Here is a 26,894-nt window from a genome sequence, read left to right as displayed (position 1 = left end):
CACCAATATCACTAGACACCAAATATCACTAGACACCAACTAGCCTCAGCTAGACACCAATATCACTAGACACCAATATCACTAGACACCAATATCACGAGACACCAATATCACTAGACACCAATATCACTAGACAACTAGCCTAGAGCTAGACAACAATATCACTAGACAACAATATCACTAGACAACTAGTCTAGAGCTAGACAACAATATCACTAGACAACAATATCACTAGACAACAATATAGACAACTAGCCGACAGGACACCAATATACGACACCAACATCACTATACAACAGCCAACAGGTAGACACCAATATCACTAGACACCAATATCACTAGACAACTAGACACCAATATCACTAGACACCAATATCACTAGACAACAATATCACTAGACAACAATATCACGAGACAACTAGTCTAGAGCTAGACAACAATATCACTAGACAACAATATCACGAGACAACTAGCCTACAGCTAGACACCAATATCACTAGACACCAATAACACCAATATCACTAGACACCAACATCACTAGACAACTAGCCGACAGCTAGACACCAATATCACAAGACACCAACATCACTAGACACCAACATCACTAGACAACTAGCCGACAGCTAGACACCAATATCACTAGACACCAACATCACTAGACACCAACATCACTAGACACCAATATCACTAGACACCAATATCATACTACATCACTAGACATCACAGACAACTATCACTAGACACCAATATCACTAGACACCAATATCACTAGACACCAATATCACTAGACAACTAGCCGACAGGTAGACACCAATATCACTAGACACCAATATCACTAGACAACTAGCCACAGGTAGACACCAACATCACTAGACACCAACATCACTAGACAACTAGCCGACAGGTAGACAACAATATCACTTGACACACCAATCATCACTTGACAACAATATCACTTGACAACAATATCAGACAACAATATCACTAGACAAAATATCACTAGACAACAATATCACTAGACAACAACATCAATAGACAACTAGCCGACAGCTAGACACCAATATCACCAGACACCAACATCACTATACAACTAGCCAACAGGTAGACACCAACATCACCAGACACCAACATCACTAGACAACTAGCCGACAGGTAGACACCAATATCACTAGACAACTAGCCGACAGGTAGACACCAACATCACTAGACAACTAGCCGACAGGTAGACACCAACATCACTAGACAACAGCCTACAGCTAGACACCAACATCACTAGACACCAACATCACTAGACACCAACATCGCTAGACACCTACATCACTAGACACCTACATCACTAGACACCAATATCACTAGACACCTACATCACTAGACACCAATATCACTAGACACCAACATCACTAGACACCAACATCACTAGACACCAACATCACTAGAAAACTAGCCGATAGGTAGACACCAACATCACTAGACAACAATATCACGAGACAACTAGCCGACAGGTAGACACCAACATCACTAGACAACTAGCCGACAGGTAGACACCAACATCACTAGACACCAACATCACTAGACACCAACATCACTAGACAACAATATCACTAGACACCAACATCACTAGACAACTAGCCGACAGGTAGACACCAATATCACTAGACAACTAGCCGACAGGTAGACACCAACATCACTAGACACTAGCCGACAGGTAGACACCAACATCACTAGACACCAACATCACTAGACAACTAGCCGACAGGTAGACACCAACATCACTAGACACCAATATCACTAGACAACAATATCACTAGACACCAACATCCCTAGACAACTAGCCGACAGGTAGACACCAACATCACTAGACACCAACATCACTAGACACCAACATCACTAGACAACTAGCCAACAGGTAGACACCAACATCACTAGACAACTAGCCGACAGGTAGACACCAACATCACTAGACAACTAGCCGACAGGTAGACACCAACATCACTAGACACCAACATCACTAGACACCAACATCACTAGACACCAATATCACTAGACAACAATATCACGAGACAACTAGCCGACAGCTAGACACCAACATCACTAGACACCAACATCACTAGACAACTAGCCGACAGGTAGACACCAACATCACCAGACACCAACATCACTATACAACTAGCCAACAGGTAGACACCAACATCACTAGACAACTAGCCGACAGGTAGACACCAACATCACTAGACAACGAGCCGATAGGTAGACACCAACATCACTAGACACCAACATCACTAGACAACTAGCCGACAGCAAGACACCAACATCACTAGACACCAACATCACTAGACTCCAACATCACTAGACAACTAGCCAACAGGTAGACACCAACATCACTAGACAACTAGCTGACAGCTAGACACCAACATCACTAGACAACTTGCCGACAGGTAGACACCAACATCACTAGACACCAACATCACTAGACACCAACATCACTAGACAACTAGCCGACAGGTAGACACCAACATCACTAGACAACTAGCTGACAGCTAGACACCAACATCACTAGACACCAACATCATTAGACAACTAGCCGACAGCTAGACACCAATATCACTAGACACCAACATCATTAGACAACTAGCCGACAGCTAGACACCAATATCACAAGACACCAACATCACTAGACACCAACATCACTAGACAACTAGCCGACAGGTAGACACCAACATCACTAGACAACTAGCTGACAGCTAGACACCAACATCACTAGACACCAACATCACTAGACACCAACATCACTAGACAACTAGCCGACAGGTAGACACCAACATCACAAGACACCAACATCACTAGACACCAACATCACTAGACAACTAGCCGACAGGTAGACACCAACATCACTAGACAACGAGCCGATAGGTAGACACCAAAATCACTAGACACCAACATCACTAGACACCAACATCACTAGACAACTAGCCGACAGGTAGACACCAACATCACTAGACACCAACATCACTAGACAACTAGCCGACAGGTAGACACCAACATCACTAGACAACTAGCCGACAGGTAGACACCAACATCACTAGACACCAACATCACTAGACAACTAGCCGACAGGTAGACACCAACATCACTAGACAACTAGCCAACAGGTAGACACCAACATCACTAGACAACTAGCCGACAGGTAGACACCAACATCACTAGACAACTAGCCAACAGGTAGACACCAACATCACTAGACAACTAGCCGACAGGTAGACACCAACATCACTAGACAACTAGCCAACAGGTAGACACCAACATCACTAGACAACTAGCCGACAGGTAGACACCAACATCACTAGACAACTAGCCAACAGGTAGACACCAACATCACTAGCCAACTAGCCAACAGGTAGACACCAACATCACTAGACAACTAGCCGACAGGTAGACACCAACATCACTAGACAACTAGCCGACAGGTAGACACCAACATCACTAGACAACTAGCCAACAGGTAGACACCAACATCACTAGACAACTAGCCGACAGGTAGACACCAACATCACTAGACAACTAGCCGATAGGTAGACACCAACATCACTAGACAACTAGCCAACAGGTAGACACCAACATCACTAGACAACTAGCCGACAGCTAGACACCAACATCACTAGACACCAACATCACTAGACAACTAGCCAACAGGTAGACACCAACATCACTAGACAACTAGCCGACAGGTAGACACCAACATCACTAGACAACTAGCCGACAGCTAGACACCAACATCACTAGACACCAACATCACTAGACACCAACATCACTAGACAACTAGCCAACAGGTAGACACCAACATCACTAGACAACTAGCCAACAGGTAGACACCAACATCACTAGACAACTAGCCGACAGCTAGACACCAACATCACTAGACACCAACATCACTAGACACCAACATCACTAGACAACTAGCCGACAGGTAGACACCAACATCACTAGACAACTAGCCGATAGGTAGACACCAACATCACCAGACACCAACATCACTAGACACCAACATCACTAGACAACTAGCCGACAGGTAGACACCAACATCACTAGACACCAACATCACTAGACAAATAGCCGACAGGTAGACACCAACATCACTAGACACCAATATGACTTGACAACAATATCACTTGACAACAATATCACTTGACAACAATATCACTAGACAAAAATATCACTAGACAACAATATCACTAGACAACAACATCAATAGACAACTAGCCGACAGCTAGACACCAATATCACCAGACACCAACATCACTATACAACTAGCCAACAGGTAGACACCAACATCACCAGACACCAACATCACTAGACAACTAGCCGACAGGTAGACACCAATATCACTAGACAACTAGCCGACAGGTAGACACCAACATCACTAGACAACTAGCCGACAGGTAGACACCAACATCACTAGACAACTAGCCTACAGCTAGACACCAACATCACTAGACACCAACATCACTAGACACCTACATCACTAGACACCTACATCACTAGACACCAATATCACTAGACACCTACATCACTAGACACCAATATCACTAGACACCAACATCACTAGACACCAACATCACTAGACACCAACATCACTAGAAAACTAGCCGATAGGTAGACACCAACATCACTAGACAACAATATCACGAGACAACTAGCCGACAGGTAGACACCAACATCACTAGACAACTAGCCGACAGGTAGACACCAACATCACTAGACACCAACATCACTAGACACCAACATCACTAGACAACAATATCACTAGACACCAACATCACTAGACAACTAGCCGACAGGTAGACACCAATATCACTAGACAACTAGCCACTAGACACCAACATCACTAGACACTAGCCGACAGGTAGACACCAACATCACCAGACACCAACATCACTATACAACTAGCCAACAGGTAGACACCAACATCACTAGACAACTAGCCGACAGGTAGACACCAACATCACTAGACAACGAGCCGATAGGTAGACACCAACATCACTAGACACCAACATCACTAGACAACTAGCCGACAGCAAGACACCAACATCACTAGACACCAACATCACTAGACTCCAACATCACTAGACAACTAGCCAACAGGTAGACACCAACATCACTAGACAACTAGCCGACAGGTAGACACCAACATCACTAGACAACTAGCCGACAGGTAGACACCAACATCACTAGACACCAACATCACTAGACAACTAGCCGACAGCTAGACACCAACATCACTAGACAACTAGCCGACAGGTAGACACCAACATCACTAGACAACTAGCCGACAGCTAGACACCAACATCACTAGACACCAACATCACTAGACAACTAGCCGACAGGTAGACACCAACATCACTAGACACCAACATCACTAGACAACTAGCCGACAGCTAGACACCAACATCACTAGACACCAACATCACTAGACACCAACATCACTAGACAACTAGCCGACAGGTAGACACCAACATCACTAGACAACTAGCCGACAGCTAGACACCAACATCACCAGACACCAACATCACTAGACACCAACATCACTAGACAACTAGCCGACAGGTAGACACCAACATCACCAGACACCAACATCACTAGACACCAACATCACTAGACAACTAGCCGACAGGTAGACACCAACATCACTAGACAACGAGCCGATAGGTAGACACCAAAATCACTAGACACCAACATCACTAGACACCAACATCACTAGACAACTAGCCGACAGGTAGACACCAACATCACTAGACACCAACATCACTAGACAACTAGCCGACAGGTAGACACCAACATCACTAGACAACTAGCCGACAGGTAGACACCAACATCACTAGACACCAACATCACTAGACAACTAGCCGACAGGTAGACACCAACATCACTAGACAACTAGCCAACAGGTAGACACCAACATCACTAGACAACTAGCCGACAGGTAGACACCAACATCACTAGACAACTAGCCAACAGGTAGACACCAACATCACTAGACAACTAGCCGACAGGTAGACACCAACATCACTAGACAACTAGCCAACAGGTAGACACCAACATCACTAGACAACTAGCCGACAGGTAGACACCAACATCACTAGACAACTAGCCAACAGGTAGACACCAACATCACTAGCCAACTAGCCAACAGGTAGACACCAACATCACTAGACAACTAGCCGACAGGTAGACACCAACATCACTAGACAACTAGCCGACAGGTAGACACCAACATCACTAGACAACTAGCCAACAGGTAGACACCAACATCACTAGACAACTAGCCGACAGGTAGACACCAACATCACTAGACAACTAGCCGATAGGTAGACACCAACATCACTAGACAACTAGCCAACAGGTAGACACCAACATCACTAGACAACTAGCCGACAGCTAGACACCAACATCACTAGACACCAACATCACTAGACAACTAGCCAACAGGTAGACACCAACATCACTAGACAACTAGCCGACAGGTAGACACCAACATCACTAGACAACTAGCCGACAGCTAGACACCAACATCACTAGACACCAACATCACTAGACACCAACATCACTAGACAACTAGCCAACAGGTAGACACCAACATCACTAGACAACTAGCCAACAGGTAGACACCAACATCACTAGACAACTAGCCGACAGCTAGACACCAACATCACTAGACACCAACATCACTAGACACCAACATCACTAGACAACTAGCCGACAGGTAGACACCAACATCACTAGACAACTAGCCGATAGGTAGACACCAACATCACCAGACACCAACATCACTAGACACCAACATCACTAGACAACTAGCCGACAGGTAGACACCAACATCACTAGACACCAACATCACTAGACAAATAGCCGACAGGTAGACACCAACATCACTAGACACCAATATGACTTGACAACAATATCCTTGACAACAATATCACTTGACAACAATATCACTAGACAAAAATATCACTAGACAACAATATCACTAGACAACAACATCAATAGACAACTAGCCGACAGCTAGACACCAATATCACCAGACACCAACATCACTATACAACTAGCCAACAGGTAGACACCAACATCACCAGACACCAACATCACTAGACAACTAGCCGACAGGTAGACACCAATATCACTAGACAACTAGCCGACAGGTAGACACCAACATCACTAGACAACTAGCCGACAGGTAGACACCAACATCACTAGACAACTAGCCTACAGCTAGACACCAACATCACTAGACACCAACATCACTAGACACCTACATCACTAGACACCTACATCACTAGACACCAATATCACTAGACACCTACATCACTAGACACCAATATCACTAGACACCAACATCACTAGACACCAACATCACTAGACACCAACATCACTAGAAAACTAGCCGATAGGTAGACACCAACATCACTAGACAACAATATCACGAGACAACTAGCCGACAGGTAGACACCAACATCACTAGACAACTAGCCGACAGGTAGACACCAACATCACTAGACACCAACATCACTAGACACCAACATCACTAGACAACAATATCACTAGACACCAACATCACTAGACAACTAGCCGACAGGTAGACACCAATATCACTAGACAACTAGCCGACAGGTAGACACCAACATCACTAGACACTAGCCGACAGGTAGACACCAACATCACTAGACACCAACATCACTAGACAACTAGCCGACAGGTAGACACCAACATCACTAGACACCAACATCACTAGACACCAATATCACTAGACAACAATATCACTAGACACCAACATCCCTAGACAACTAGCCGACAGGTAGACACCAACATCACTAGACACCAACATCACTAGACACCAACATCACTAGACAACTAGCCAACAGGTAGACACCAACATCACGAGACAACTAGCCGACAGGTAGACACCAACATCACTAGACAACTAGCCGACAGGTAGACACCAACATCACTAGACACCAACATCACTAGACACCAACATCACTAGACACCAATATCACTAGACAACAATATCCACGAGACAACTAGCCGACAGCTAGACACCAACATCACTAGACACCAACATCACTAGACAACTAGCCGACAGGTAGACACCAACATCACCAGACACCAACATCACTATACAACTAGCCAACAGGTAGACACCAACATCACTAGACAACTAGCCGACAGGTAGACACCAACATCACTAGACAACTAGCCGATAGGTAGACACCAACATCACTAGACACCAACATCACTAGACAACTAGCCGATAGTTAGACACCAACATCACTAGACACCAACATCACTAGACACCAACATCACTAGACACCAACATCACTAGACAACTAGCCGACAGCTAGACACCAACATCACTAGACAACTAGCCGACAGCTAGACACCAACATCACTAGACAACTAGCCGACAGGTAGACACCAACATCACTAGACAACTAGCCGACAGGTAGACACCAACATCACTAGACAACTAGCCGACAGCTAGACACCAACATCACTAGACACCAACATCACTAGACACCAACATCACTAGACAACTAGCCAACAGGTAGACACCAACATCACTAGACACCAACATCACTAGACAACTAGCCGATAGGTAGACACCAACATCACTAGACACCAACATCACTAGACACCAACATCACTAGACAACTAGCCGACAGGTAGACACCAACATCACTAGACAACTAGCCGATAGGTAGACACCAACATCACCAGACACCAACATCACTAGACACCAACATCACTAGACAACTAGCCGACAGGTAGACACCAACATCACCAGACACCAACATCACTAGACACCAACATCACTAGACAACTAGCCGACAGGTAGACACCAACATCACTAGACAACGAGCCGATAGGTAGACACCAAAATCACTAGACACCAACATCACTAGACACCAACATCACTAGACAACTAGCCGACAGGTAGACACCAACATCACTAGACACCAACATCACTAGACAACTAGCCGACAGGTAGACACCAACATCACTAGACACCAACATCACTAGACACCAACATCACTAGACAACTAGCCGACAGCTAGACACCAACATCACTAGACACCAACATCACTAGACAACTAGCCGACAGGTAGACACCAACATCACTAGACAACTAGCCAACAGGTAGACACCAACATCACTAGACAACTAGCCGACAGGTAGACACCAACATCACTAGACAACTAGCCAACAGGTAGACACCAACATCACTAGACAACTAGCCGACAGGTAGACACCAACATCACTAGACAACTAGCCAACAGGTAGACACCAACATCACTAGCCAACTAGCCAACAGGTAGACACCAACATCACTAGACAACTAGCCGACAGGTAGACACCAACATCACTAGACAACTAGCCGACAGGTAGACACCAACATCACTAGACAACTAGCCAACAGGTAGACACCAACATCACTAGACAACTAGCCGACAGGTAGACACCAACATCACTAGACAACTAGCCGATAGGTAGACACCAACATCACTAGACAACTAGCCAACAGGTAGACACCAACATCACTAGACAACTAGCCGACAGCTAGACACCAACATCACTAGACACCAACATCACTAGACAACTAGCCAACAGGTAGACACCAACATCACTAGACAACTAGCCGACAGGTAGACACCAACATCACTAGACAACTAGCCGACAGCTAGACACCAACATCACTAGACACCAACATCACTAGACACCAACATCACTAGACAACTAGCCGACAGTTAGACACCAACATCACTAGACAACTAGCCGACAGCTAGACACCAACATCACTAGACAACTAGCCGACAGGTAGACACCAACATCACTAGACAACTAGCCGACAGGTAGACACCAACATCACTAGACAACTAGCCTACAGCTAGACACCAACATCACTAGACACCAACATCACTAGACACCTACATCGCTAGACACCTACATCACTAGACACCTACATCACTAGACACCAATATCACTAGACACCTACATCACTAGACACCAATATCACTAGACACCAACATCACTAGACACCAACATCACTAGACACCAACATCACTAGAAAACTAGCCGATAGGTAGACACCAACATCACTAGACAACAATATCACGAGACAACTAGCCGACAGGTAGACACCAACATCACTAGACAACTAGCCGACAGGTAGACACCAACATCACTAGACACCAACATCACTAGACACCAACATCACTAGACAACAATATCACTAGACACCAACATCACTAGACAACTAGCCGACAGGTAGACACCAATATCACTAGACAACTAGCCGACAGGTAGACACCAACATCACTAGACACTAGCCGACAGGTAGACACCAACATCACTAGACACCAACATCACTAGACAACTAGCCGACAGGTAGACACCAACATCACTAGACACCAACATCACTAGACACCAATATCACTAGACAACAATATCACTAGACACCAACATCCCTAGACAACTAGCCGACAGGTAGACACCAACATCACTAGACACCAACATCACTAGACACCAACATCACTAGACAACTAGCCAACAGGTAGACACCAACATCACGAGACAACTAGCCGACAGGTAGACACCAACATCACTAGACAACTAGCCGACAGGTAGACACCAACATCACTAGACACCAACATCACTAGACACCAACATCACTAGACACCAATATCACTAGACAACAATATCACGAGACAACTAGCCGACAGCTAGACACCAACATCACTAGACACCAACATCACTAGACAACTAGCCGACAGGTAGACACCAACATCACCAGACACCAACATCACTATACAACTAGCCAACAGGTAGACACCAACATCACTAGACAACTAGCCGACAGGTAGACACCAACATCACTAGACAACGAGCCGATAGGTAGACACCAACATCACTAGACACCAACATCACTAGACAACTAGCCGACAGCAAGACACCAACATCACTAGACACCAACATCACTAGACTCCAACATCACTAGACAACTAGCCAACAGGTAGACACCAACATCACTAGACAACTAGCCGACAGGTAGACACCAACATCACTAGACAACTAGCCGACAGCTAGACACCAACATCACTAGACACCAACATCACTAGACAACTAGCCAACAGGTAGACACCAACATCACTAGACAACTAGCCGACAGGTAGACACCAACATCACTAGACAACTAGCCGACAGCTAGACACCAACATCACTAGACACCAACATCACTAGACACCAACATCACTAGACAACTAGCCAACAGGTAGACACCAACATCACTAGACAACTAGCCAACAGGTAGACACCAACATCACTAGACAACTAGCCGACAGCTAGACACCAACATCACTAGACACCAACATCACTAGACACCAACATCACTAGACAACTAGCCGACAGGTAGACACCAACATCACTAGACAACTAGCCGATAGGTAGACACCAACATCACCAGACACCAACATCACTAGACACCAACATCACTAGACAACTAGCCGACAGGTAGACACCAACATCACCAGACACCAACATCACTAGACACCAACATCACTAGACAACTAGCCGACAGGTAGACACCAACATCACTAGACAACGAGCCGATAGGTAGACACCAAAATCACTAGACACCAACATCACTAGACACCAACATCACTAGACAACTAGCCGACAGGTAGACACCAACATCACTAGACACCAACATCACTAGACAACTAGCCGACAGGTAGACACCAACATCACTAGACAACTAGCCGACAGGTAGACACCAACATCACTAGACACCAACATCACTAGACAACTAGCCGACAGGTAGACACCAACATCACTAGACAACTAGCCAACAGGTAGACACCAACATCACTAGACAACTAGCCGACAGGTAGACACCAACATCACTAGACAACTAGCCAACAGGTAGACACCAACATCACTAGACAACTAGCCGACAGGTAGACACCAACATCACTAGACAACTAGCCAACAGGTAGACACCAACATCACTAGACAACTAGCCGACAGGTAGACACCAACATCACTAGACAACTAGCCAACAGGTAGACACCAACATCACTAGCCAACTAGCCAACAGGTAGACACCAACATCACTAGACAACTAGCCGACAGGTAGACACCAACATCACTAGACAACTAGCCGACAGGTAGACACCAACATCACTAGACAACTAGCCAACAGGTAGACACCAACATCACTAGACAACTAGCCGACAGGTAGACACCAACATCACTAGACAACTAGCCGATAGGTAGACACCAACATCACTAGACAACTAGCCAACAGGTAGACACCAACATCACTAGACAACTAGCCGACAGCTAGACACCAACATCACTAGACACCAACATCACTAGACAACTAGCCAACAGGTAGACACCAACATCACTAGACAACTAGCCGACAGCTAGACACCAACATCACTAGACAACTAGCCGACAGCTAGACACCAACATCACTAGACACCAACATCACTAGACACCAACATCACTAGACAACTAGCCAACAGGTAGACACCAACATCACTAGACACCAACATCACTAGACAACTAGCCGACAGGTAGACACCAACATCACTAGACACCAACATCACTAGACACCAACATCACTAGACAACTAGCCGACAGCTAGACACCAACATCACTAGACAACTAGCCGACAGTTAGACACCAACATCACCAGACACCAACATCACTAGACACCAACATCACTAGACAACTAGCCGACAGGTAGACACCAACATCACTAGACACCAACATCACTAGACAAAGCCGACAGGTAGACACCAACATCACTAGACACCAATATGACTTGACAACAATATCACTTGACAACAATATCACTTGACAACAATATCACTAGACAAAAATATCACTAGACAACAATATCACTAGACAACAACATCAATAGACAACTAGCCGACAGCTAGACACCAATATCACCAGACACCAACATCACTATACAACTAGCCAACAGGTAGACACCAACATCACCAGACACCAACATCACTAGACAACTAGCCGACAGGTAGACACCAATATCACTAGACAACTAGCCGACAGGTAGACACCAACATCACTAGACAACTAGCCGACAGGTAGACACCAACATCACTAGACAACTAGCCTACAGCTAGACACCAACATCACTAGACACCAACATCACTAGACACCTACATCACTAGACACCTACATCACTAGACACCAATATCACTAGACACCTACATCACTAGACACCAATATCACTAGACACCAACATCACTAGACACCAACATCACTAGACACCAACATCACTAGAAAACTAGCCGATAGGTAGACACCAACATCACTAGACAACAATATCACGAGACAACTAGCCGACAGGTAGACACCAACATCACTAGACAACTAGCCGACAGGTAGACACCAACATCACTAGACACCAACATCACTAGACACCAACATCACTAGACAACAATATCACTAGACACCAACATCACTAGACAACTAGCCGACAGGTAGACACCAATATCACTAGACAATAGCCACAGGTAGACACCAACATCACTAGACACTAGCCGACAGGTAGACACCAACATCACTAGACACCAACATCACTAGACAACTCACAGGTAGACACCAACATCACTAGACACCAACATCACTAGACACCAATATCACTAGACAACAATATCACTAGACACCAACATCCCTAGACAACTAGCCGACAGGTAGACACCAACATCACTAGACACCAACATCACTAGACACCAACATCACTAGACAACTAGCCAACAGGTAGACACCAACATCACGAGACAACTAGCCGACAGGTAGACACCAACATCACTAGACAACTAGCCGACAGGTAGACACCAACATCACTAGACACCAACATCACTAGACACCAACATCACTAGACACCAATATCACTAGACACCAACATCACTAGACAACTAGCCGACAGCTAGACACCAATATCACTAGACACCAACATCACTAGACAACTAGCCGACAGCTAGACACCAATATCACAAGACAGAAACATCACTAGACAACTAGCCAACAGGTAGACACCAACATCACTAGACACCAACATCACTAGACAACTAGCCGACAGGTAGACACCAATATCACTAGACACCAACATCACTAGACAACTAGCCGACAGCAAGACACCAACATCACTAGACACCAACATCACTAGACTCCAACATCACTAGACAACTAGCCAACAGGTAGACACCAACATCACTAGACAACTAGCCGACAGGTAGACACCAACATCACTAGACAACTAGCCGACAGCTAGACACCAACATCACTAGACACCAACATCACTAGACAACTAGCCAACAGGTAGACACCAACATCACTAGACAACTAGCCGACAGGTAGACACCAACATCACTAGACAACTAGCCGACAGCTAGACACCAACATCACTAGACACCAACATCACTAGACACCAACATCACTAGACAACTAGCCAACAGGTAGACACCAACATCACTAGACAACTAGCCAACAGGTAGACACCAACATCACTAGACAACTAGCCGACAGCTAGACACCAACATCACTAGACACCAACATCACTAGACACCAACATCACTAGACAACTAGCCGACAGGTAGACACCAACATCACTAGACAACTAGCCGATAGGTAGACACCAACATCACCAGACACCAACATCACTAGACACCAACATCACTAGACAACTAGCCGACAGGTAGACACCAACATCACCAGACACCAACATCACTAGACACCAACATCACTAGACAACTAGCCGACAGGTAGACACCAACATCACTAGACAACGAGCCGATAGGTAGACACCAAAATCACTAGACACCAACATCACTAGACACCAACATCACTAGACAACTAGCCGACAGCTAGACACCAACATCACTAGACACCAACATCACTAGACAACTAGCCGACAGGTAGACACCAACATCACTAGACAACTAGCCGACAGGTAGACACCAACATCACTAGACACCAACATCACTAGACAACTAGCCGACAGCTAGACACCAACATCACTAGACAACTAGCCAACAGCTAGACACCAACATCACTAGACAACTAGCCGACAGCTAGACACCAACATCACTAGACAACTAGCCAACAGCTAGACACCAACATCACTAGACAACTAGCCGACAGGTAGACACCAACATCACTAGACAACTAGCCAACAGGTAGACACCAACATCACTAGACAACTAGCCGACAGGTAGACACCAACATCACTAGACAACTAGCCGACAGGTAGACACCAACATCACTAGACAACTAGCACAACAGGTAGACACCAACATCACTAGACAACAACTAGACACCAACATCACTAGACAACTAGCCGATAGGTAGACACCAACATCACTAGACAACTAGCCAACAGGTAGACACCAACATCACTAGACAACTAGCCGACAGCTAGACACCAACATCACTAGACACCAACATCACTAGACAACTAGCCAACAGGTAGACACCAACATCACTAGACAACTAGCCGACAGGTAGACACCAACATCACTAGACAACTAGCCGACAGCTAGACACCAACATCACTAGACACCAACATCACTAGACACCAACATCACTAGACAACTAGCCAACAGGTAGACACCAACATCACTAGACAACTAGCCAACAGGTAGACACCAACATCACTAGACAACTAGCCGACAGCTAGACACCAACATCACTAGACACCAACATCACTAGACACCAACATCACTAGACAACTAGCCGACAGGTAGACACCAACATCACTAGACAACTAGCCGATAGGTAGACACCAACATCACCAGACACCAACATCACTAGACACCAACATCACTAGACAACTAGCCGACAGGTAGACACCAACATCACCAGACACCAACATCACTAGACACCAACATCACTAGACAACTAACAGGTAGACACCAACATCACTAGACAACGAGCCGATAGGTAGACACCAAAATCACTAGACACCAACATCACTAGACACCAACATCACTAGACAACTAGCCGACAGGTAGACACCAACATCACTAGACACCAACATCACTAGACAACTAGCCGACAGGTAGACACCAACATCACTAGACAACTAGCCGACAGGTAGACACCAACATCACTAGACACCAACATCACTAGACAACAGCCCAGGTAGACACCAACATCACTAGACAACTAGCCAACAGGTAGACACCAACATCACTAGACAACTAGCCAACAGACACCAACATCACTAGACAACTAGCCAACAGGTAGACACCAACATCACTAGACAACTAGACAACTAGCCGACAGGTAGACACCAACATCACTAGACAACTAGCCAACAGACACCAACATCACTAGACAATCACTAGACACCAACATCACTAGACAACTAGCCAACAGGTAGACACCAACATCACTAGCCAACTAGCCAACAGGTAGACACCAACATCACTAGACAACTAGCCGACAGGTAGACACCAACATCACTAGACAACTAGCCGACAGGTAGACACCAACATCACTAGACACCAACATCACTAGACAACTAGCCGATAGGTAGACACCAACATCACTAGACACCAACATCACTAGACACCAACATCACTAGACAACTAGCCGACAGGTAGACACCAACATCACTAGACAACTAGCCAACAGGTAGACACCAATGCACATCCAATCCATCCAACAAGTACACGTTAATGACAGCAGGCCTGTAGTTGACTCTTTCCGTTAGATTGTGCAATGGCATAGGCCTACATTATTGTGGATTTGTTTTCACTGAGATTATTTGATTTTCGTTATTGTGCCCTAGCTGATTGACAAGTGAATTTGATAGACAGAATAGAAAACTACCTCGTTTTCTTCTCTCCAAGAATTCAACAGCTTGCAGGAGAACCTGAATGTTTGCGTCCATTGTAAGTATTTTAAATAAGTGGTGACCCGTCATTCAGGACAGGTTTTGAGCCCCACATTTTTTGTATTTTCTTTATATATATATATATATATTTTGGGGCGGCTTACCTGTTTTGCACATTATTTTGGCATTAATACGAGTCACATATCACTTGGCAAAACAATGTAAAAATATATATATATATACATCATGGAGTTAAAAAGCTGCGAACAAACATGGGCTCTTTTTTGTTTTCTTGAGTAAGGCAGCTCCAAAATACAGGTGTTTCAGCCTAGCTCAGTGCTTTCTGGGGTGGTGGGTCAAGCCAGCAGAAAATAGGAGCGTTGCGCCGTGATTTTCACCTCTTAATTTCACCTGACGTTACTGTTCTGACTCGGTGGTGCACATGTAGCCTATAATCTGTTTTGAGAAATGTAATCATTGAATATTGTAAGAGTTTCGATGTCTGCTTACATGCCCCCTTTATTTATCCTACGGTTCTGACTTGGTGTACAGGGAGAACACTGTAAGAACGGCCCATGTTCTGAATTCTGTCACTGTACATTTCAAAAGTGCTGAACAAATAGTTATATTAACTATGTCAATCCTGGCTCACTCATTAATGTCTTAATCAAAATTACGGATGGTCTCTTATACCTTATGCCATAGTTTGTACATCTCAATTGTCAGTAGAAACCACATTTGTTTAAGCAAGTCAGCCATATCAGCTATGTTTTTTTTAAAGGCAGTAAATGAGGCTCAATGAACTTCGATGCCAGTCAAGCCTCTGCTGATAGCCAGGGGGTGTTGGGACTGCTGTTGTGACTCCGCTGTTAGGATGGCGTTATGTACTGTAGGCCCCAACAGTTTGTGGGCATCGTGTGTCACCTTGTAGTGCAATTAATGTTTTGTTTAGTGTTCTTTTGTGTAGTGACTTTGCTGGCATGCGTCCCATTTTTTTTTTTTTTTGCCCCACCAAGATCTACATGCTAAAATCGCCACTGGTTGAAATATAGGTAAATATACCAAGAAAGATGTATCTCGACGACAGAGTGCTGCAAGACGATGTGCTACGTCTTCTGCACTTCAGCAAAGAAATCGCCTTCTTCCGCTACGTAATGACGTCATCCCCTCCCGTCCTCCTCGATAAGCGCTCTCTTGTTTTCCATCCGCCTCAGTCGGAGCGGGCGCGATTTTGACTTTGAATTATGAGCAGCCTATTAATAGAACAGAATTGATCGACTGATATTCTCGAAATACGACCTTGAACGATAAAGTTTTTTAAAATCCAGAACATGGTTGTATTGACATCTAAAAAATATATAGCCGTTTTCAATGTTTTATATATGCCATTTAGCAGACGCTTTTATCCAAAGCGACTTACAGTCATGTGTGCATACATTCTACGTATGGGTGGTCCCGGGGATTGAACCCACTACCCTGGCGTTACAAGCGCCATGCTCTACCAACTGAGCTACAGAAGGACCAGTTTTGTTCTTTATAATGAATGAGACGTTGTACCTAAAGTTTTTATGCATATTGAAACTGAAAACAATTTCAAGAGAGAAATTGTTATGCCCAGTCAGTCGTTTGGTCTTCTGATTTGAATTGTGTTTTCATATCAATAACTGTTCCACAAGTCTAGGGCAGGGATCATCAACTAGTTTCAGCTGCTGAACGATTTGTTTCTAGAACAGGTCGGGGGCCAGAACATAATTACAAATCATTTCTACACTGCAAATTGACCACAAGAAACACAAACGGATATAATGTTTGACTAAAACATAATCATTTCAAACCTTGCTTACATTTGTATATATCCCTTGTCTATTATGCGTGGGAATACTTGGGAAAGTATTTCTTAAATGAAAATCACTTGGAGATTCTTTTTTTTTTTCTTCTTTTTTTTTTTACAGTCTTTTATGTCCAACAATGAAAATATATTTTTTCTCTGAAATTTGGGGTCCAAATAAAACCGAGAGTTGGGGTGTAAATAAAACCCTCATCTCTACGGCTGCCATGGTCATCCAAAGGACCAACAAATCTGAGCATTATTGCGATGAAGATACAAAGTATTTAATTGTACACTGACATCAATAGCTTGCTACAAAATGTTCTCCTAATGCAAAATTGAATGCCCTTTAGGTACGGTACACCCCTATGTTCCCTCAGCCACCGGGAACATAGACATGACATGGCCCCAACTCTATGGTTTGAACACTTGAGCAACATTTTACAAGATTACACTGGCATATTGAAACGCATATGCAAATGTATGGCTGCATAAAATCTGAATTGTTATTTTCTAGTTTACATTTAGATCTTAGACAACATTTAGATATCTCGGACTAGTAACCAGAAGGTTGCGGGTTCAAACCCCTGAGCTGACAAGGTACAAATCTGTCGTTCTGCCCCTGAACAGGCAGTTAACCCACTGTTCCCAGGCCGTCATTGAAAATAAGAATGTGTTCTTAAGTGACTTGCCTGGTTAAATAAAGGTCAAATAAAAAATAAAATTAAAATTAAAATCTTAGACATATATTGCAATTCATATAAGAACGTGTGTAATAACATGACGTTGAATGATGTGGTAGCCAATCATTTATATATTCATTATGTCAATAAATGCACTAATTTGTGGCCTGTAACCAGAGATTTTGTACAACATGCTGTATATGCTGTGTGAGACGAACCTGGAACGGTTGCCCTCATTCAACATGGCGACTGCTTAGCGTCATGACGGTGAAGCCATTTTGCCAGCACTATCTTTGACCTATGAACCCCCAGAGTGTGGCAGCGCTCCGCCATATTGACTGTTGTCTCGACTGGAGAAGATAGGGAAACATTTGTGATCCGAGAACAAATAGAAACCGTGCTTTTAAACATCCCTAAACTAGTGCAACCGTGACCAAAGGATATATCCGAGATCTGCGCGATGGCGAGGAAGAAAAACAAACAACAAGGAGTCGGGAGCAAGGAGCTGGTGTCCGGACAACAGAGCATATCGAAGAGCCCCGTCCCTCCCGGAGATGCAGCTGGCGGGGATGCAGGGCTGGATAGACTGGCGGCCAGGGCGAACCAGGTAACTAGCCTAGCAAGCAGAGAAAACTACCAGCGGGCTAGTTAAACAGGTTGGCTAAAACCTACCGATCTGTTAAGAGACATCCTGTAGTCCTGCTTATTTCTTTAGAGAGGGGGGTGGGGGGGTTTGGATGGTTGATTCTAGCTCAGTTGTGCTCCAGGTTTTTTTTGTATTTTCGTTCATGTACTATTTGTGATCGGGGCGGAATTATAGCTAGCTCCACTAGCATAATACATCATCAAAACTTAGCCAGCGAGTCGACAATAAAGACCCATTAAGCATCAGTTTTAACCAACTAGTCTAGCTACAGTAACCAACTACATCCAGTCTGCATTTGCTGGTAGTAGTTTGTGTCATCCACAAGATTGACATCGTTGCAATCGCCTGCCACGGATAAGTTATAAAATGTTGCCATCTAATTTGTATCTAGCTTGTTAGCTCCTAGCTCGTCGTGGTATTGCAAGTTTGCTTACATTTTAACCGCACTTGGCAGTTGGTACACCATATACTGAGCACCGGTGCTGTTACTACATGTTGGCCAACACACTACATCCCGGGGGTATTCATCTGGCCAGCTGTAAATGGTTTTAACGTTTGGCTAGCACCATGCATGGCTTGTTTTGTTATGTTTGCACTTTGCATGCGAGATCAGCGTCTGTAGTATTTTCATACAGTTTCTCTCCGCGCATTTCTACTCTGAAGTGTCATATGCATGAGTCGAAGTTGTTTCCTAAACATTACATGGACGCCCTTGTAGGTGTATGGGGTTTTGTGGTCAACAAAGCTTACTTTACCAGCAGACCACTAGCTAGTGTGGACCTGGGCCACATTAAATCACTACAAATTTGCCACTGTGCATGTGCCAAGCTCCTCTTTGCTATATAGATGTTGTGATCGTGGTCAACATAGTCAGATCTTACTAGTGAAATTCTTGTCTGTTAAAAACCCGACCTCAGATCAGTGTCCAGAGGGCAACTTCATCATGCTCCATGTCTATCTCACTGACATCCACCTCTCCTCAGATCCCATCCTTTCCCCCCCACACCTAATCTTATTGACCAAATCCATTCTCCTCTCCCCTGTCCTCCTCTCCAACCCTCTCTTCTCATACCCTTCTCTCTTCCTCTCCTGCCCTTCACCTAGATGATTGACCTTTCTCTCTCCTCCTCTCCACTGCATTCCTAATGTCACTGGCTCACCTCTCTGTCGCTCTCCCCCAGCCGAGGCACACCTGCTGCCTCCTGTGTCACCGTGAGTTTAAGGACTGGGGGGCGAGCTCTGCCAACGGTCTGCCTGGGGGTCACGGGGCGAAGCTAGCTGACGCTGTCCCAGCCCTGTCCCAGGCCCTGCTCCGAGAGGTGCCGGGCCAGAAGCTGTCCGACACCGTGCCTTCGCTGAGCCAGTCTCTACTGGGAGAGGTTCCGCTCTGGATCTGCCAGAGCTGCCGGAAGAGTGTTGAGGAAGAGGAGAGACAGAGCACCCAGGAAACGCCTGCACCGGTAAGAAGGGGAGGGAGGAGGGAGGCAGGAGGGGGGAGGGGATAGAAGGTGGAATGCGAGGAGGAAGATGAGGAGAGACAGAGCACCCAGGAAACGCCTTCACCGATAAGAAGGGAGGTAGGGAGGAGGTAGGGAGGGGGGAGGAGGTGGTATGGGGAGAGTGTGGAAGATGAGGAGAGATTGAGCGCCCAGGAGACACCTGCACCGGTAAGAGGGGGGTGAGGAGGAGGGAGGGGTGAGGAAGGGGAGGGAGGGGGAGGAGGTAGGGAGGGGAGAAGATGAGGAGAGACAGAGTGCCCAGGAGACACCTGCGCTGAAAGGAGAAGAATGAGTGAGGCGGGGGAGTGAGCTGGTAGGAGGTGGGGAATAGAGGAGTGGAAGGTTAGGCGAAGGAGAGGGAGAAGGAGATGAGGAGACGCTGGTAGGGAAGAATGAGTGAGGTGGGGGAGACTGAGCTGGTAGGAAGTGGGGAAGAGGGAGTGGAAGAGGGAGAGGAGAGGAGAGAAGGGAGGTGAGGAGACGGGACGTCTGCACTGTAAGGAGAAGAATGACTGAGGTGGGGGCGGGAGACTGAGCTGGTAGGAGGTGGGGAACGTAGGGGAGTGGAAGAGTTAGGCGAAGGGAGAGGAGAGGAGAGAAGGGAGGTGAGGAGACGTCTGCACTGTAAGGAGAAGAATGACTGAGGGGGGGGGCTGAGCTGGTAGGAGGTGGGGAACGTAGGGGAGTGGAAGAGTTAGGCGAGGGAGAGGAGAGAAGGGAGGTGAGGAGACGTCTGCACTGTAAGGAGAAGAATGAGTGAGGTGGGGGGGGAGACTGAGCTGGTAGGAGGTGGGGAACGTAGGGGAGTGGAAGAGTTAGGCAAGGAGAGGAGAAGGAGGTGAGGAGACGTCTGCACTGTAAGGAGAAGAATGAGTGAGGTGGGGGGGGACTGAGCTGGTAGGAGGTGGGGAACGTAGGGGAGTGGAAGAGTTAGGCGAAGGAGAGGAGAGAAGGGAGGTGAGGAGACGTCTGCACTGCTGCATATGACAAGACCATGCATGCACCTCAAGCCTAGTATTAGCACTATCTACAGTTATGTTTCACAGCACCCATGTTCCAGCCTGCTAGCTATGGGTTGTGTTTATGGCTGTTTTCTGAAGGTCTTTAAAATAAAATAAAATGTTTTTACAATAGTGTGTGTGTGTGTTTGGTCAGCTAATACGCCAACAAGCTGAAAGGCACTGGATTTGGTGTTGATGGAGACAGGCAGCTATGCCGTGACTCTTTATGGTGTTACAGTGCTTCATTCTGCACGGCTAAATGACTACCACATCTAAGCATCCTGACATAAGATTAGTCTCTTCGAAAGCTGTTTGTTCTCTGTCACACTGGGCCTTCTCTCGTCACAAGCAGAGGAAGTCTTATTCATGTGGATTTTGTAGAAAATATTATTTTCGTCTTAAAAGAGGCGTTTTTATATATAATATAATATATATAATATATATATTAAAATAAAAACAATATCCGTATTTAAATGCAATACACATCTCAGAGATTGCTCTGTGCTCAAGGTAAGGTACATAACTAGTGTTGTCAGAGACAGAACGGCCCCATAGGGTTTGAGAAGAGGGTGACGAACCTAAACCGATCGACACGACCGATCACTTATCAGAGGCGTTTAGCTGATATTGTTTATGATAAGTAGCTCTATACTAGAGAAATGTAAAGTTTTGAAATTAAATGCGTTTGCTAATATGGGTGATTGTTAATGAGACAACGAATGCCTACAACCACCAGACTGGTAGTATTAGTTTTAAAAGGATTATATTAAAAAAACAACTGTGGGGCTCGTTACTGTTATGAACTGTGGGGCTCATTAATGTTATGAACTGTGGGGCTCGTTAATGTTATGAACTGTGGAGCTCATTAATGTTATGAACTGTGGGGCTCATTAATGTTATGAACTGTGGGGCTCATTAATGTTATGAACTGTGGGGCTCATTAATGTTATGAACTGTGGGGCTCGTTAATGTTATGAACTGTGGGGCTCGTTAATGTTATGAACTGTGGGGCTCATTAATGTTATGAACTGTGGGGCTCATTAATGTTATGAACTGTGGGGCTCATTAATGTTATGAACTGTGGGGCTCATTAATGTTATGAACTGTGGGGCTCATTAATGTTATGAACTGTGGGGCTCATTAATGTTATGAACTGTGGGGCTCGTTAATGTTATGAACTGTGGGGCTCGTTAATGTTATGAACTGTGGGGCTCGTTAATGTTATGAACTGTGGGGCTCATTAATGTTATGAACTGTGGGGCTCATTAATGTTATGAACTGTGGTGCAGCTTCATTAAATAGTACCCACAAAACACCAGTCTCAACGTCAACAGTGAAGAGGCGACTCAGAGTTCCTCTGTCCAGTGTCTGTTCTTTTACCCAGTTTAATCTTTTCTTTTTATTGGCCAGTCTGAGATATGGCTTTTTGTTTGCAACTCTGCCTAGAAGGCCAGAATCTCGGAGTCGCCTCTCCACTGTTGACGTTGAGACTGGTGTTTGAGGGTACTTTTTAATGAAGCTGCCAGTTGAGGACTTGTGAGGTGTCTTTCTCAAACTAGACACTAATGTACTTGTCCTCTTGCTCAGTTGTGCACCGGGGCCTCTCACTCCTCTTTCTATTCTGGTTAGAGCCAGTTTGTGCTGTTCTGTGAAGGGAGTAGTTCACAGCGTTGTATGAGATCTTCAGTTTCTTGGCAATTTCTCACATGGAATAGCCTTCATTTCTCAGAACAAGAATAGACTGACGAGTTTCAGAAGAACGTTCTTCAGGCCATTTTGAGCCTGTAATTGAACCCACAAATGCTGATGCTCCAGATACTCAATGAGTCTAAAGAAGGTCAGTTGTATTGCTTCTTTAATCAGCACCACAGTTTTCTGCTGTGCTAACATAATTGCAAAAGGGTTTTCTAATGAACATTAGCCTTTTAAGATGATAAACTTGGATTAGCTAACACAACGTGCCATTGGAACACAGGAGTGATGGTTGCTGATAATGGGCCTCTGTACACCTATCTAGATATTCCATTAAACAATCAGCCGTTTCCAGCCACAACAGTCATTTACAACATTAACAATGTCCACACTGTATTTCTGATCAATTTGATGTTATTTTAATGGACCAAAAAAAATGTTTTTCTTCAAAATAAAAAAAGGACATTTCTGAGTAACCCCAAACTTATGAACAGAAGACACAGACACAATTGAACCAACATATCTTGTTTCTCCTGTCTCCTCCTCTCCCAGGTACTAGTCAGACAGCTCCATTTAATAGCATTGTATTTTCCTCCATTTCTGCTCTGTCTACAGCATCAAATGTTAGTGGGGGGGGCTATACCTAATCAACCATGTCCTGAACTAGCATCTTCTCTCTCCCCCAGGTTCCGTTGTCCCACTCATCGTTGTGTAGGGCTCAGAGTTGTGGGAATGGTTACCCAGAGCAGAGCTCGGTAGACTGGGACCCATCCTCCTTCCTCTCAGCCCACAAGCTTTCTGGTCTCTGGAACTCGGCTCACAACAACGGAGGGATCCACTGCAACCACAGCACTGCCTCGCACGCACAGCAAGGTAAAAACGCACCTTGACCCCACACCTCTCTGCTCGGGTCTCTCAAGGTTCAGTCATAGGCTACGCTGCCGGGGCAGCCTAGTGGTTAGAGCGTTGGACTAGTAACCGGAAGGTTGCGAGTTCAAACCCCCGAGCTGACAAGGTACAAATCTGTCGTTCTGCCCCTGAACAGGCAGTTAACCCACTGTTCCCAGGCCGTCATTGAAAATAAGAATTTGTTCATAACTGACTTGCCTCGTTAAATAAAGGTACAAAAATAAAAAAATACACGGATGCAAACTACTGTAGACATTTCATTATTTGGTTTTCAGTTCATTTACTGTAACAGAATTGTAACGCAGCCATTTACACTGACAACATGGAGGGAACTGTACTCCAGTGTGTGTCTACTGAAACAGTACCTGTTACTCCTCTGAGTAAAACTTTCTTCAATCAAATGTATTTATAAATCTCTTCTTACATCAGCTGATATCTCAAAGTGCTGTACAGAAACCCAGCCTAAAACAGCAAGCAATGCAGGTGTAGAAGCACGGTGGCTAGAAAGCTCCCTAGAAAGGCCAGAACCTAGGAAGAAACCTAGAGAGGAACCAGGCTCTGAGGGGTGGCCAGTCCTCTTCTGGCTGTGCCGGGTGGAAATTCTAACAGAACATGGCCAAGATGTTCAAACGTTCATCTTCCTCCTCTTCATTATCCCTCCCTCCCTCTGGTCCAATAGGAACAGGGGGACCAGCGTGTCATGAGAAGCGAGGCTCTCATGAGGCTCCTGGGAAATCTGCTAAAACGCCTGGGGCCAAAGTGTGCCCCTACAGCCACCCTTCCCAGAATTCCAGTGGTTCTTCCCCCGGGAACCCGCTCTCTACCTCCGGGGACCTCTGTAAGACCACCCCAAAGCACTTCAAGACCATGTGCCGACGACCAACACCGCCTGGTGAGATCTCTCTTTTTCTCTCCACCCTTTTTAGGACACAGAATTCAAGACATGCCGACATCTAACCTGAATTACTGTTCACGTGTCCTGTTGACAATAGCGCATAGATTACACCTCTAGAGAGAAGCAGAGATATGGCCCATGGATTACACCTCTAGAGAGAGAAGCAGAGATAAAGCCCATGGATTACACCTCTAGAAAGAGAAGCAGAGATATGGCCCATAGATTACACCTCTAGAGAGAGAAGCAGAGATATGGCCCATGAATTACACCTCTAGAGAGAAGCAGAGATATGGCCCATGGATTACACCTCTAGAGAGAAGCAGAGATATGGCCCATGGATTACACCTCTAGAGAGAGAAGCAGAGATATGGCCCATGGATTACACCTCTAGAGAGAAGCAGAGATATGGCCCATGGATTACACCTCTAGAGAGAAGCAGAGATATGAACAATAGATTATTAATCTAGAGAGAAGCAGAGATATGGCCCATAGATTACACCTCTAGAGAGAAGCAGAGATATGGCCCATAGATTACAGCTCTAGACAGAAGCAGAGATATGGCCCATAGATTACACCTCTAGACAGAAGCAGAGATATGGCCCATGGATTACACCTCTAGAGAGAAGCAGAGATAGAAGATTACACCTCAGAGATATGGCCCATAGATTACACCTCTGGCAGAGATATGGCCCATAGATTACACCTCTAGAGAGAAGCAGAGATAGAGAAGCAGAGATATGGCCCATAGATTACACCTCTAGAGAGAAGCAGAGATATGGCCCATAGATTACACCTCTAGAGAGAAGCAGAGATATGG

At 45.2% G+C, this 26,894-nt stretch overlaps 1 protein-coding gene across 1 annotated transcript in view; it reads left to right on the top strand.

Moving 5' to 3' along the window:
- Positions 1-19,741: 19,741 nt before the first annotated feature.
- Positions 19,742-26,894, top strand: part of LOC118376192 (protein FAM193B-like) — a 34,501-nt gene continuing 27,348 nt past the window's right edge. Inside the window, exons 1-4 of the mRNA XM_052518002.1 lie at positions 19,742-20,042; positions 21,263-21,541; positions 24,960-25,146; positions 25,862-26,074. Of these exons, the coding sequence (XP_052373962.1) occupies positions 19,896-20,042; positions 21,263-21,541; positions 24,960-25,146; positions 25,862-26,074 (826 nt within the window). The 5' untranslated portion in view covers positions 19,742-19,895. The remainder of the gene's footprint in view (positions 20,043-21,262; positions 21,542-24,959; positions 25,147-25,861; positions 26,075-26,894) is intronic.

The sequence above is a fragment of the Oncorhynchus keta genome, chromosome 4 (assembly GCF_023373465.1).
Source record: "Oncorhynchus keta strain PuntledgeMale-10-30-2019 chromosome 4, Oket_V2, whole genome shotgun sequence".
Lineage (NCBI taxonomy): Eukaryota > Metazoa > Chordata > Actinopteri > Salmoniformes > Salmonidae > Oncorhynchus > Oncorhynchus keta.
This window is presented reverse-complemented; position numbering and strand designations above follow the sequence as displayed.